The 12943-nt window shown below is 47.3% G+C and overlaps 2 protein-coding genes across 2 annotated transcripts in view; one reads left to right on the forward strand and one right to left on the reverse strand.

Annotated features, from left to right (window-relative positions):
- Positions 1 to 2868, reverse strand: part of Rdh10 (retinol dehydrogenase 10) — a 28475-nt gene extending 25607 nt beyond the window's left edge. The window contains exons 1-2 of the mRNA XM_076924315.1: positions 2580 to 2868; positions 907 to 1142 (exon numbers count right to left, since the gene is read on the reverse strand). Of these exons, the coding sequence (XP_076780430.1) occupies positions 907 to 1142; positions 2580 to 2868 (525 nt within the window). The remainder of the gene's footprint in view (positions 1 to 906; positions 1143 to 2579) is intronic.
- A 1509-nt stretch (positions 2869 to 4377) lies between these two features.
- Positions 4378 to 7470, forward strand: Rpl7 (ribosomal protein L7). The gene is made up of 7 exons (XM_076924316.1): positions 4378 to 4529; positions 5138 to 5315; positions 5507 to 5673; positions 6025 to 6162; positions 6242 to 6351; positions 6923 to 7132; positions 7405 to 7470. The coding sequence occupies exons 1-6, from the start codon at positions 4516 to 4518 to the stop codon at positions 7129 to 7131; spliced, it is 816 nt and encodes a 271-aa protein (XP_076780431.1). The 5' UTR covers positions 4378 to 4515; the 3' UTR covers position 7132; positions 7405 to 7470.
- The last annotated feature ends 5473 nt before the right edge of the window (positions 7471 to 12943 follow it).

Here is a 12943-nt window from a genome sequence, read left to right on the forward strand (position 1 = left end):
TATGGGAGTATAATCCTATCTCCCTACCCTCTCTTCCTCTGCCCCTTAGTGCCAGGAATATGACCACGGCGTGCACATGCTTGGTTACCACTGTGCCAGTAAGCTACCTCATTTATCCCCTTCACTGGACTACTTTTGTCTATATAAGTAAAGGGAATTAAAAAAAAAAAAAAGTATAAAATGGATCAATACTGCATGCACAGAATTAAGAGGGGAAACTTCACGTCTACCTTTACTGACAATTTAGCTAACACGTTGGTGTTATGGTAGCCCTCTGGGAACAGAAGACCCTCCCTATCCCTGGATGCTGCAGGAGCTCCAAGAGCTAACAGGCAAATACAGTCTGAGTCCCTGGCTCACCAGGCCTCATAAATCCCCCGTCCACAGTCCTTTCAAGATGACTACTCATTCCAGAGATACTGGGTAAGCCTACGAAGTCCTGAGATGCCCACTATCTGAATAATGTGGTTGGCTGGTAGATGTTAAGTAGCTGCCAGGGTGGCCTGACCACTCCCAATGAACCACAGATGCTGATCTCAGAATGTCTGGGACTTTTTAAATGTGGCTGAGCAGTAGTTTGGAACCCTAACCCCTGACTTTACAAATTCATAAGAACCAGAGTTTTATAAACTCAACAGAAAGCTAAATAAACAAAGCCAGGGCTTATACTCCCTCTTGTTATTTTTACAGCAATCTTTCAAACTAGTTCCCATAGTCAATCTCTGCCTTCTTAAAAATACTGAAGGGGAGCAGTTTAAAATACCATCAGACACTGTAACCCACCATGCGGGAACAGCTCACTAGATGGGGCATCTCATGTAGATGATTCAGATGGCTTTCATGCTGGCTTCCCAGCCTTTTCATTGATGAGGGCTGGGGAATAAAAACAAAGATGTTTATATTTACCCAGAAGTGTGCGTGGCAGTTGACCATCATGGTTCTCTCAATGAGCTCATCAGGACATTCCAGAAGGTGATGTCCAGAAACCACACCAGCATTATTGACCAGGACCGAGACCTCGCCAACCTCCTTGCGGACCCTTTCAGCTGTCAGGTAGACATTCTCTCTTTTCCCCACGTCACAAGTGTAGGTAAAAACCTGCAAGTTACATGGGGGCAGGATTTCCTCCTCACCGTTCCCAGCTGCCTCGGAAGTCCAGATGAAGGGGGAATGCAAGAAAGAAGGGGTGCAGAAAGTGAGCTACAAGGCAGTCAGTAGGACAAAAATCATACAAAGCAAAATACTACAGTGAGCTTCAAATTTCTAACACTGTAATGCTTGCCAATAATTCAGCTTACAGCTGCCTTCCTCCCCTGAAAGTCTTTGGGAATTACAGCAATTTACTGGACAACCTTGCTTAGGGGAAAGTCATGTAATTGTGGCAAGTCCAATACAAGTAGACCACATGGGATCAGCTTGCTGGAGCTAGACACCTGCAAAGAACTGATCTCAGCCCAGAGAATAACACACATTACACATTCCTGTTTGCAGATGGGGGTGGGGAGGAAGCTGGTGGCTAGAGAGAGCTCTACCCTCAAAACAAAAATTCACTTTAAGGCTCACAAATCCAAACTGTAAGCAACAATCTGAACTCATTTAAAGCCAAGGAATGAAGAAACAGTTTCTAATGAAAGAATGCAGGTCACTGGTTTAATTTTAAACTTATTCCCCTAAGAATTAATGTCACAGATGAAGTTTAGAGGTTAATAATATGCAAGTGCACCACATTAAGAGTCCAAACAGCATCAGAATCAAAATCCCTTCCCCAAAGCATTGCTTTCCTTTAGGGTTGGGCAGGGAGCAAAAATGAACAAATTTGTTGCCTCTCCACAGTAGCTTTGAAAATGTAACATTCATAAAAAACACAGCTTCCGGTAAGTTTGGTAACAAATGACAGGCATATAGGAGAGTGGAGCCCAAGTCAATCTAACCATCAATTTTCCTAGACCAATATCTATAGTGGATCATGATCTCCACTTAGGCTTTTAAAAAGTTTCAGACGCAAACTAATAATTTGTTAAGCACATAAGATGCAGATTGGGGTGCCTCTGAAAATGCGAGACTTTTACAAAAGGCAGAAACCATTGAGGCACTTTCTCATGAGGAAGGAAAGCACTCTCACTTACTCAGGGTTGGTAACTAAAGCCCTTACTTAAGGCTGGGGAAACAATGTAATTATTTTCCAGGAGCTAAAGACCTCACAGAAACAGGTAACTGCTTCAGTCCACTATGGAAACAACTTCCCAAAGACTCTCCCATCATGCCACATGCAAGTCAGACTGAGAAATTGCTTTCGGATCCAAACCTGTGCAAGTTCCTTCCCCCTGTCTTACACTACTCAAAGAGTTTTAGGAAACCCCAGCTTGGGGCCAAAGAAATGAAATCTGTTTGGCTCGCTTTCAGTCTTCTAACACAGAAAATCATGCTCTCTTATCAAGGGGGCAAATTCCACTCGCCTCCCAGAAGACCAGCGGGGGTGTTCCTTTCGTGGAGAGCGACGCTGCCCCATGACAGTGGGCAGTGGAGACCCTCCGGGGTGGGGAGATGTTTGACCCAACAATGCACAGGCAGTTAGTTACCTTGCAGAGCCGCGGCGTCGGCCGCCTCCAGGTCCCGGTAGATGTGGCGAACCATGCCTGCGGTCTCCTCATTGCTCTGCGTGTTGATGTCCCAGAGAACCAGCAGCGCCCGGCGCCGAGCAAACTCCAGAGCAAAGAGGCGGCCCAGGCCGCTGCCCGCGCCCGTGATGAGGCACACCTGGCCGGCCACGCTCTTCTCCTTGGGCCGCACCAGCCAGCGCGCCGCGGCCAGCACGAACGCCCACAGCACTTTGAAAGTGACCACGAAGAACTCCACCACGATGTTCATCGCGACGCCTCGGGCCCCGCACGAGCCCAGCACCGTGTCCTCACCCTCCCCGCGCCAGACAGCCCAGCTCCTGGCCCCGGGGGCGCTTGTCACCGCGATCCGGACGCGAAGGCTGCGCCCGGAGTCCGCCCCCGAGGTGCTGCGGGGCTGAAGTGCGCGGGGGCCAGTCCCGCCCGGGCTCGGCGCAGTGGCCACGGGCTGTGCCTGCCGCTGCTGCTGCTGCTGCTGCCTCCCGGCCCGGCGCCTCCTGCTGGCGGCCGCCTGCTTGTCCCGCAGCGCCCGGCCGTCCGGTCCCACTGCAGCGGCGGTGACAGCCGCGAGTTAGGCGACTCGCACTGCCCGCATGGCCAAGCCGCCAAACGTCCCCGGCGCTGCTTTACAGCGGCTCCCTGTCCCTCCTAGGGCAGGGGTGCGCCGAGCGGGTGCCTCGGGTCGCCGGAGTTGTCAACTTGACTCAAGTTGCGGGAGGGTGCGGGCAGCGCCGTGAAGGGGCGACTTGCGGGGCGCACGCGAGGGCTGCCAACCGCTCGAGCTGCCAGCGCGCCTCGGGTCCTCTGCCTTGCACTCGCGCCGCTGTCACTCGGGCACCGGGCTCCGCGGCGTAGCGACGCTCGCGAGTCGGAGCGTTCCCAGCCGGCTCTGAGGTAGCTCCACACTCGGCGCTATATAACCCACCGCCGGGAAGCGCCGGACGCTGCAGTGGCATCGGCCCTCCCTCAGCTCGGCCCTCCCCGCCCCTGGGCGCACCCCGCCCCCGGCCCAGCCCCCCTCCCTGCCCGCCTGCCGGCCGCCTCACCGCGCGGGGCAGCCCCTCTCCCACGATCGTGGCCGGAGGCTCCCCGCCCTCGTCGCGCCTCTCTTGGCGGCTCACGCCCCCTGCTGTGGGTCGCCGTGGCTTGCGCCTGTCGAGCCCCGCAGCAGAGAAACCCCCCATCCTCCTCGGACCGTTCGGTCATCGCTCTTCCCGGTCTCGCCACTTTTCGCCAACCGAGGGACTTGCGGACTCCCCGGCCGGCGATCAGGCGCTGCGGAAGACAGCCCGGCAGTCGGGCGGAAAAAGGACCTCGGCAGCTCAGCCGAGGTGGGGGAGCTGGGCTGCACGGCCACGGGTCGCAGAGAGCCCGAGGTGACCGACAGTGATTTCCTAGCTCAGCTAGCCGCTGGGGACGTGAAGCCTCAGACTCTAGTGAGCCTAACGGGAATCACGGCCGCGAAGGCTGCCCAAGAGTGTCGGTCAACGTCGCCCTCCAGCCCCGCGGTTTATGGAGTGATGCATGCTGGAACTTGTAGTTCACGTCTATGAACGTGTCTTTTGGGTCCAACGATTCCTCAGAGCTGGACCCTAAGGTTGTCAACGCAACCTGGGGAATTGAGCCCAGAGCTGACAAGGTGTCCCCGTTCTATTCATTAAAAAAAAAAAAAAAAAAATGTGCTCAGTGCATTTGTTTTCCAATGAGTTTTACCATAAAGTTGACTGGCCGTGACTAAGCCAAACTGTTGTTAATTTTGCGCGTGCAAAATGAGTTCTCAATTCTAGATTATTTTCCGGCTTATCTCAGGACAGCTATAAGGCGTGGGTCTTCGCGCTCTCAGCCCTTTAAGGAGTCTGCGCATGCGCCACCTTTCTCTCCTTTTCCGGCTGGAACCATGGAGGCTGTTCCGTAAGTCGCGTCTCCGCTTCCCTAGAATCCTTCTCCATCCCCGAAACCGAGGGCATTTTGTCTCGCTTTTCCTGTGTCTGAGTGTAGCCTGAACCACTGCCTGCCTCTCTGAGTGTTTGTGACGCTGTGTGATACTAGGAGGGGGTGCGGGTGGCCTACGCGCCGTGGCCTAGGCGATACCACGGGCAAACTGAGGGTAGACTTCGGATCCGGCTACCTGGGCGGAGGTTCGTTCTTCGGTAGAATGTTTACCCCGAAGTCTTTGGGGTGAGATCCTTCGTAGCTGCCAATCGGCAGCTCCTTCAGCATGTGGCGCTTGAGATTTGAACGAGGGCAGTTGAGCCCTGGAGCACTGAAAACTAGTATATAATAACAGTTCTTTCAGTGTGACTTACCAGCTTGTATCACAGGCCAGGACTGGTGACCGGGAATAAGCGTCCATCTCTTTAGTGCCACATGTGTTTACCTTCAAGTGCGCTGTGTGGCTGTGGGCATGAACTCTGCGTCTGCAGTAGAGCCTGCGGGAGCACTGTACTGAGCACCTAGTGTGTGATACATCACCGGGAAGGGGTTTTTGACATGCTAACAGTATCCTCTACTAACGACAGAGAGAAGAAGAAGAAGGTTGCTGGTGCACCAGAAACCCTTAAGAAAAAGGTGCCTGCTGTGCCAAAAACCCTTAAGAAGAAAAAGGTTCCTGCTGTGCCAGAGACCCTTAAGAAAAAGCGAAGGAATTTTGCAGAGTTGAAGGTGAAGCGCCTGAGGAAGAAGTTTGCCCTGAAGACAGTAAGTAAACTTTGGAGGCCCTTAGTGGGCTAGGGGCTTATTGGGACTGAGAGTGAAGTAAGTGATAGGTTTATCACTTATTTAAAGAGAGCGTCCTGCTGTGGCATTCTCAAATGTCTGCCTAGGCAAGACACTTGTATGGGACGGATGCCATGCTGAGTATTCCGACTAACTGGCCATTGGTTTTTCAGCTTCGAAAGGCAAGGAGGAAGCTCATCTATGAGAAGGCAAAGCACTACCACAAGGAGTACAGGCAGATGTACCGGACCGAGATTCGCATGGCCAGGATGGCAAGGAAAGCTGGCAACTTCTATGTGCCCGCAGAACCAAAGCTGGCGTTTGTCATCAGAATCCGAGGGTGAGCTCACTTTGTATCGTGTTGAGGAGTGGGCTGTATTGTGGCTGCAGTTAGTAAGGGGGCTGGGAATTATTGGGGGGGGCGGTTAATTTGTGAAACCTGTGCCTAAGCTGCCTGCTCTGATTGCATGGTAGTAGTTCAGTGTTCTGCAGTGGTCTAAGAGCTTGAAAAACAATACAGTTAGTTGTTGCAGCAAAGATGTCAGTCATCTTTTATAATTGTTATACAACAATTAGGAATCAAAAGATAGGAGGCAAGCTGGTAGTGGTGACTTACATACACGTACTGTGTGGTGATTTAGCTTTCTGTTACGGTAAAAGTGGATGAATCTTTTTTGGTCTCTTTGTTCAGTATCAATGGAGTAAGCCCAAAGGTCCGCAAGGTATTGCAACTTCTTCGCCTTCGACAGATTTTCAATGGCACCTTTGTTAAGCTCAACAAGGCTTCTATTAACATGCTGAGGATTGTGGAACCGTACATTGCATGGGGGTGAGTTGTCTGTTTGGAAGGTTAGCTTTATGTGAGATATAGGCATTTGCATGGTCGCTTACCGATTTTCCTGTTACAGGTACCCCAACCTGAAGTCCGTCAACGAGCTTATCTACAAGAGGGGCTACGGCAAAATCAATAAGAAGCGGATTGCCTTGACAGACAATTCCTTGATTGCTCGGTCTCTGGGTATGCTTGCTTTTTTTTTTTTTTTTTTTTTTTTTTTACTTGCACACTTTTATTTTGTATGCATGTGACTGGTGGCCCAAATGTCATGTGTCTTTCTTGATGACTCCACCACACAGTGGGGCTAGGTGCTCCCTAAAACCCAGAGTTGCATTCCAGTATAGCTATCTATTCTGTTTGTGTGCTGGGATTATTACAATCAGGCCATGTAATCCCACTTTGTCTTAGGTTGGGGCTTGGGTCATTGGGTCTGAACTCTAGGTACCATTCTTGTGCAACAAGCACTTCCATCTCCTGAGCCATTCCTAGCCTGGCCTCACTTAGGACAAATCAATACTTGTCCCCTAAATCCTTAATGCTTTTAAGGAAAAGTCTTTGCAGCCTTAACTTTGAGACAAAGTTTCTCTGTATCTGGCCTGGATTCAGGTTGCCTTGTCTGCCTGCCACCTGATAGGATTAAAGGTGTGTGCCACCATACCTAGCTTATCTTTGTTTGTGTGTGATACTTAAGTTCTGCCCATAATTGTGTTAAGAATAATTTTTAAAACTTGATCTTGGACTCAAATTTTTTCAGGTAAATTTGGCATCATCTGCATGGAGGATCTAATTCATGAGATCTATACAGTTGGGAAACGCTTCAAGGAAGCAAATAACTTCCTGTGGCCTTTCAAATTATCTTCCCCACGAGGTGGAATGAAGAAAAAGACAACTCACTTTGTAGAAGGTGGAGATGCTGGCAACAGGGAAGACCAGATCAACAGGCTTATTAGACGGATGAACTAAGGTGAGAAAATTAGTTGGTTTATTGGGGGCAGGGGGTGGTTGGTTGGTTGTTTTGAGACAGAACCTACAAATTTCTGGCAGTTGCAAGACTTTCTGTATAGTCTAACCTGACTGATCACAAGACCTTGATTGAAGGCTTTTCTGCTGAATGCTGATGGGGTGTATCATTTTAACTCAGGGAACTCTGTCTTTAGAGAAAGTATGCTCCTTTACAACTGATGCTGACTTGTGATTTGGAGGGCAGTCTCTAACTTAAGTGTTTTTCCCTTTCAGGTGTCGCCCCTGGTATTTTTGTAATCTGGTCAGTTAATAAACAGTCACAGCTTGGCAAATTTGAAATGTGTTGGAGTCTTTGTTGGCCTACCTCTGGCCTGCTTACCATTGTAGTAGCTGATCCTGGAGTGTTCAGTCAGATCCACAGACTATAATGTGCAAAGTTCCAGTTTATAGTTTGTGAAAGATGATCTGAGAAGAGTGGGGTTTTTTTAATATAAACTATGCTGAGTGAATCAAAATAAGCATAATTATGATTTCTAGGAAGATGGTTAACATTGCATACTTTTGCTGCTAAGGTTCTATGCCTCGGGCTTAGACTTGTTGGCCACCTACACGTGAACACATTCTAATTTTCTGTCCCCTCTTTAGTCTTTATGTTTTGTGTGCATGGATGGTTTGCCACATGCTGCTGGAACTGCAGTTACTGATTATTGTGAGCTACCATGTGGGCCTCGAGACTCAGCCTCTGCAAGAGCAACACACCAGAAGAGGGCATCAGATCACATTGCAGATGGTTATGAGTCACCATGTGGTTACTGGGAACTCGGGACCTTTGGAAGAACAGTCAGTGCACTTAATCACTGAGCCACCTCTCCAGCCCTATAAGAATTTTTGTTTTTTGAGACAGGGTTTCTCTCTGTAACCCTGGCTGTCCTGGAACTTGCTCTGTAGACCCAGACTCTGCTGGCCTTGAATTCAGATACCCGCCTGCCTCTGCCTCCCAAGTGCTGGGATTAAAGGCGTGTGCCACCACTGCCTGGCTACTACAAGTACTTTTTAACATATATTTCAAATACATAATAATGTATTAGCATCTTGGGCAGTTGTAGTGAAATGGACTAAAAGCTTGGGGGGGGTTGTTTTAAACATGTCTTCCCATCTTGTCCCACTAAACAGGTTCATAACAAGTCCTTGCACTTTTGCATGTAACTTTGTAACCCACTGCATTTAGATTACGTAAACACAGGTATGTGGGACTTAGCCTACCCTGATAAAAGGCAGTTTACCAGTGGCTTATACCACTCATCTCCCCTCCCCAGCAACCATTAACTGCTTACCTCAGGAGACAAAGAACAGTAAATGTATTTTCTTGTTTTTTCTTACTGTGCCAAAAGTTTTGAGTGCAATGTCAAGGAAATGACTTGGGGGTACTGTTGGTAAAAGGTTCTTGTTGCATGTTAGGGATTTTGTGTTGATGGTCCTAGGTAATCTCTTGAATTGAGTCTGAGTTCTAGAGAGGAATCCAGATACTTGATAAAAACAGGAAGCCAGTGTGGCACTGTGTACCTTTAATCTCAGCACTCCAGATGAAAGTGAGTCTCTGAATTCCATGCTACATAGTAAGATCTGCTTGGAAAACAGAAAACTTGAGTCCACTGCAAGAGGAATAATAAGCTCTTGATCTCTAAGGCATCTGCCAAAGTGTCTTTGTCTACTGCCTTGAAGTGTAGGCATATTCCAGCTGCTGGAGCCTGTGAGGTCTGGGGGGAGTAGTGGTGAATCTGTGGCTGCCATCATAACGGTGTACTTTCAATCCATGATTTTTCACCCAAATGAAGTCTTTGAGCAAGATAAGTATAGGTAGGTATGTAGGAATACCTGGGAAGAGGAAAGGGGAGAATGGCCACATTCCTTTTGCAGACAGCTCTTGTGTGCTGGATAGGGGTGGAGTTGATGATAGAGGTCAGACACTCAATCTAGTAGGTGGGAAGATTTGCAGAAAATCTGGCAGTGCTACAGCTACTAATGAGGGTTAAGTTCTGGTTGTCTAAGGCTACTTGGTAATGTAGCTTGAACAGGAAACTAGTCCAACAGTCGAAAATAGCTTCTGCTTCTGTCTATTGAACAGGCAGAAACAGGTCTGGAAAAAAAGCCCAGCATTGGTTTCACTGGGTCATATCAAGGTGTCAGAGCTACCTATGATTCTGAGGGAGACCAATTGCCTATAATATGAAAAGTGATCCATTTTGTGTCTTCATTTAAAAACCGAAGGGGACAGAAGAGATGGTTCAGTGGTTAAGAGCACGAGCTGCACTTCCGGAAGACATTCAATTCCCAGTGTCCATATGGCAGCTCACAACCATCTTAGCTCCAGCCTCGGGGCCTTTAGGAGGATACCAAGCATGTATGTGGTATGTGGACAGACAAACCACCCATACCTGTAAAATTTTAAAAAATTAAAGTTGCCTTTATATTTATGAAGGTCCTAGTAGTTGAACTTGGTCATCAGTGCTGGTGGCAAGCCTCTTTACCTACTGAGCCATTTCACTGGACACAACTTAAGATCCCCTGTGACATTGGGCCACTGGAATATGCCAAGTTGATTTCTCTACCTCAATGTACTTAATTTAAACACATCTGCATTCTCGTTCTATATATTCACACAGGTTCCAGGATTTGAAGTGTCAGAATTTCACAAGGGATACTGATTGACATTTTACTTATAAACTACCTTGTCAGTTGTAATCTTGAGTCTGGAGCACTGGGTACCCCCTATTCAAACCTAGATCTTCATAATATAACTTAAAATAACTTTCTGAAGCATTTCTCACATCTGACACTTGCTCTTCCTAGCCCCTCAGTGTAGGCTTAATTAACCACTCTAGCCGGTTGGTGGTGGTGCACGCCTTTAATTCCAGCACTTGGGAGGCAGAGGCAGGCAGATTTCTGAGTTCGAGGCCAGCCTGGTCTACAGAGTGAGTTCCAGGACAGCCAGACTACACAGAGAAACCCTGTCTCGAAAAAGGAAAAAAAATTAACCACTCTAAAGTAACATTGGTATAGCATTATAATTCTTGGTGCATTGCAGCCACTTAACACACAGACCTTTTCTGTAAGTGCATTAACTGACAATGTCTTTAATAGATTACCAGTCAGTAAAAGAAGTTGTTTTAAGTAAATACAAAATTATGTCTTGGTTAGTTTGTTAACTTGACATTTAAAAAATAAGGCTCCTCAATTTAAAAATGCCCCTTCCCCAACCAGGCTGGCTTGTGGGCAAGCCTGTGGTAACATCCTCTTGATAGATGTGGGAGTGCCTACTTCATTGTGATCAGTGCCACTCCTAGGGCACTTGGTCCTTGATATCCCTACATTCTTGAGTGCTTTTGGTTTTCCCTTAAAAGCAGCACTCCAGTGCTCTCAGATCACCAACAGTTACTAGAACAATCTATACTTGAGACCTGTTTGTTAGTGGCCACAGTATAAATCTCTCGGTGCCTGCTGACAAGCCAATGAATCTACTCTTCAGAACAGTAGCATTTAAAATTCCAAGACTGCAGTAGCCAGCACACTTCCTTTATTGGGTATTTGGTGGGGGTGGGAGGTTAAGAAGTGGTCTTAGTTTGGGTTTCATTGCTGTGAAGAGACAGCATGACCAAGGCAACTCTTGGAAACAAACCATTAGCCGGGTGGTGGTGGCGCACGCCTGTAATCCCAGCACTTGGGAGGCAGAGGCAGGCGGATTTCTGAGTTTGAGGCCAGCCTGGTCTACAGAGTGAGTTCCAGGACAGCCAGGGCTACACAGAGAAACCCTGTCTCTAAAAAAAAAAAAAAAAAAAAACATTTATTTGGGGCAGGCTTACAGTTTCAAAGTTTTTAGTCTATTATGGCGAGAAGCATGGCAACATGCAGGTAAATACAGTGCCAGGGGAGCTGAGAGTTCTACATCTTGATCAGAAGGTATCCAGAAAGAGACTACATCCACAGGCAGCCAGGAAGAGGGCCCCTTCCACTCTGGGCAGGGCCTGAGCACTAGGAGGGCCTCAAAGCCCACCTACACAGTGACACACACACTTCCTCCAACAAGCCACAGCTATTCCAGAAGGCCACAGCTCCTAATAGTGCCACTTCCCATGGCCAAGCATATTCAAACCACCACAGATCTGAAACAAGAAGTGTGAATCTGTGTATACATGTGCATGTACATATATATAAAACTATAGGGCAGAGGTACATATGGGGTAATGGTACATAATAATAGAACATGTTGCAGGAACGTGATATAAATAGGAAAATTTTACAAAGGAACTTGTAGAGATTTCTACAGGCTCTAAGACACAAGGTGAAATAGTTAAGAGTTTCGTTTTAGTAGTTTTCCATTAAATCAATTAATTTTTTAAACTTTATGTGTTATGTGTGTGTGTGTGTATGTGGGTGTTGTGTGTATGTGTGCATGGATGCATATGTGGAAGCAAGAGGACAGTCATGTGGAGTTGGTTCTTTTCTTCACCTTTATAGGAATGTCTCTAGGAATGGGACTCGGATCATCAAGCCTGCATCTAAAACACTTCTACCCATTTGCTGCCCACCAGCACCCAATTTACTGTTTTAAAATATTGTATTTATTGTATGTGTTTTGTGTTCACATGCCACAGTGTACTGTAGAGGGCAGAGGAAAACCCCTGGGATTCCTTTCCTGTCATCTTGTGGCATCACTGATGGATGGAACTCAGGTCATCCGGCTTTGGAAAGGCCTACATAATGAGTCATCTTACCATCTCTAACTTACTTAAAAAATAAAAAGTGTGACCCAGGCTGGTCTTGAAACATGCTGAGATTACACGTGTGCACCATGAGTGAGTTATCCTCAAGTGTGACCTGTTAGTAATTGTTAGGATAGTTATACCAGCTGTGTGTGGAAGGTATTAGATACCCTTTGTCTTTTACATAGAGTCACTTGTTTTTAAATGAGAAAATCCTTTTCTGGCTAGAAGAATTTAATTTTCCATTCTGTTAAAAGTCTAGGTAAATGTGTTTGCTATTTTTTATGTGAATCATTTTCACATTTGCCCTTTGTTGTTTCTTCTGGCTGGGATGTGGATAGAGACTTCTTGGGGAGGTGGCTCAGTGAGTCAATTACCTGCTGCCCAACTATGAGGCCTGGAAGCCCTAGAACCCACATAAAAACTACAGGATAGAATATGTCTGCAATCCCTTTCTTTTTACAAGGGGTGAGAGGCGTATTTAGCACAGAGTCCACAGAAGCTTGAAGGCCAGCTAGCCTAGTGTAGACAATCAGTAAATAACATAGACCTTGTCTCAAATTAGGTGGGTAACAGCCATGCTTATTTTCTGACCAAACTTACTTGCTCTCTGACATATGCTCATGTTTCTCTCCCTCCCCTCCCCCCCCCCCCCCACACACACACAATTTAAAAGACTTTAGCCTGGGTGGGAGGTGTGCATTCCTTTAATCCAGCACCTGCAGAGGCAGGGCTGATCTCTGGAACTCACAGAGTTCCTGGCCAGCCTGATCTACAGGGTGAGTTCTAAGAATAGCCAAGGCTACACTGTGAAACCTTGTCTCAAAACACCAAAAAATAACAAAAACAAGTACTTTAAGGAGAGATGGTGAAGAGTAAAGTATCCTCCCTGGATATTATTATGTCACTGACAAGTAGGAAGAGGTACATTTTCTAGAATTGGCCCCCTCTTTGTTTCTGCTGTGCTTCAAATGTTTGTGTTCGTGCTGAAACTTAATGCTCAATTTCATATTTAAAGGTCCACTGAGATTGGTTGTGATTAGATTAAGAGC

The sequence above is a fragment of the Arvicanthis niloticus genome, chromosome 25 (genome assembly GCF_011762505.2).
Source record: "Arvicanthis niloticus isolate mArvNil1 chromosome 25, mArvNil1.pat.X, whole genome shotgun sequence".
Classification (NCBI taxonomy): domain Eukaryota; kingdom Metazoa; phylum Chordata; class Mammalia; order Rodentia; family Muridae; genus Arvicanthis; species Arvicanthis niloticus.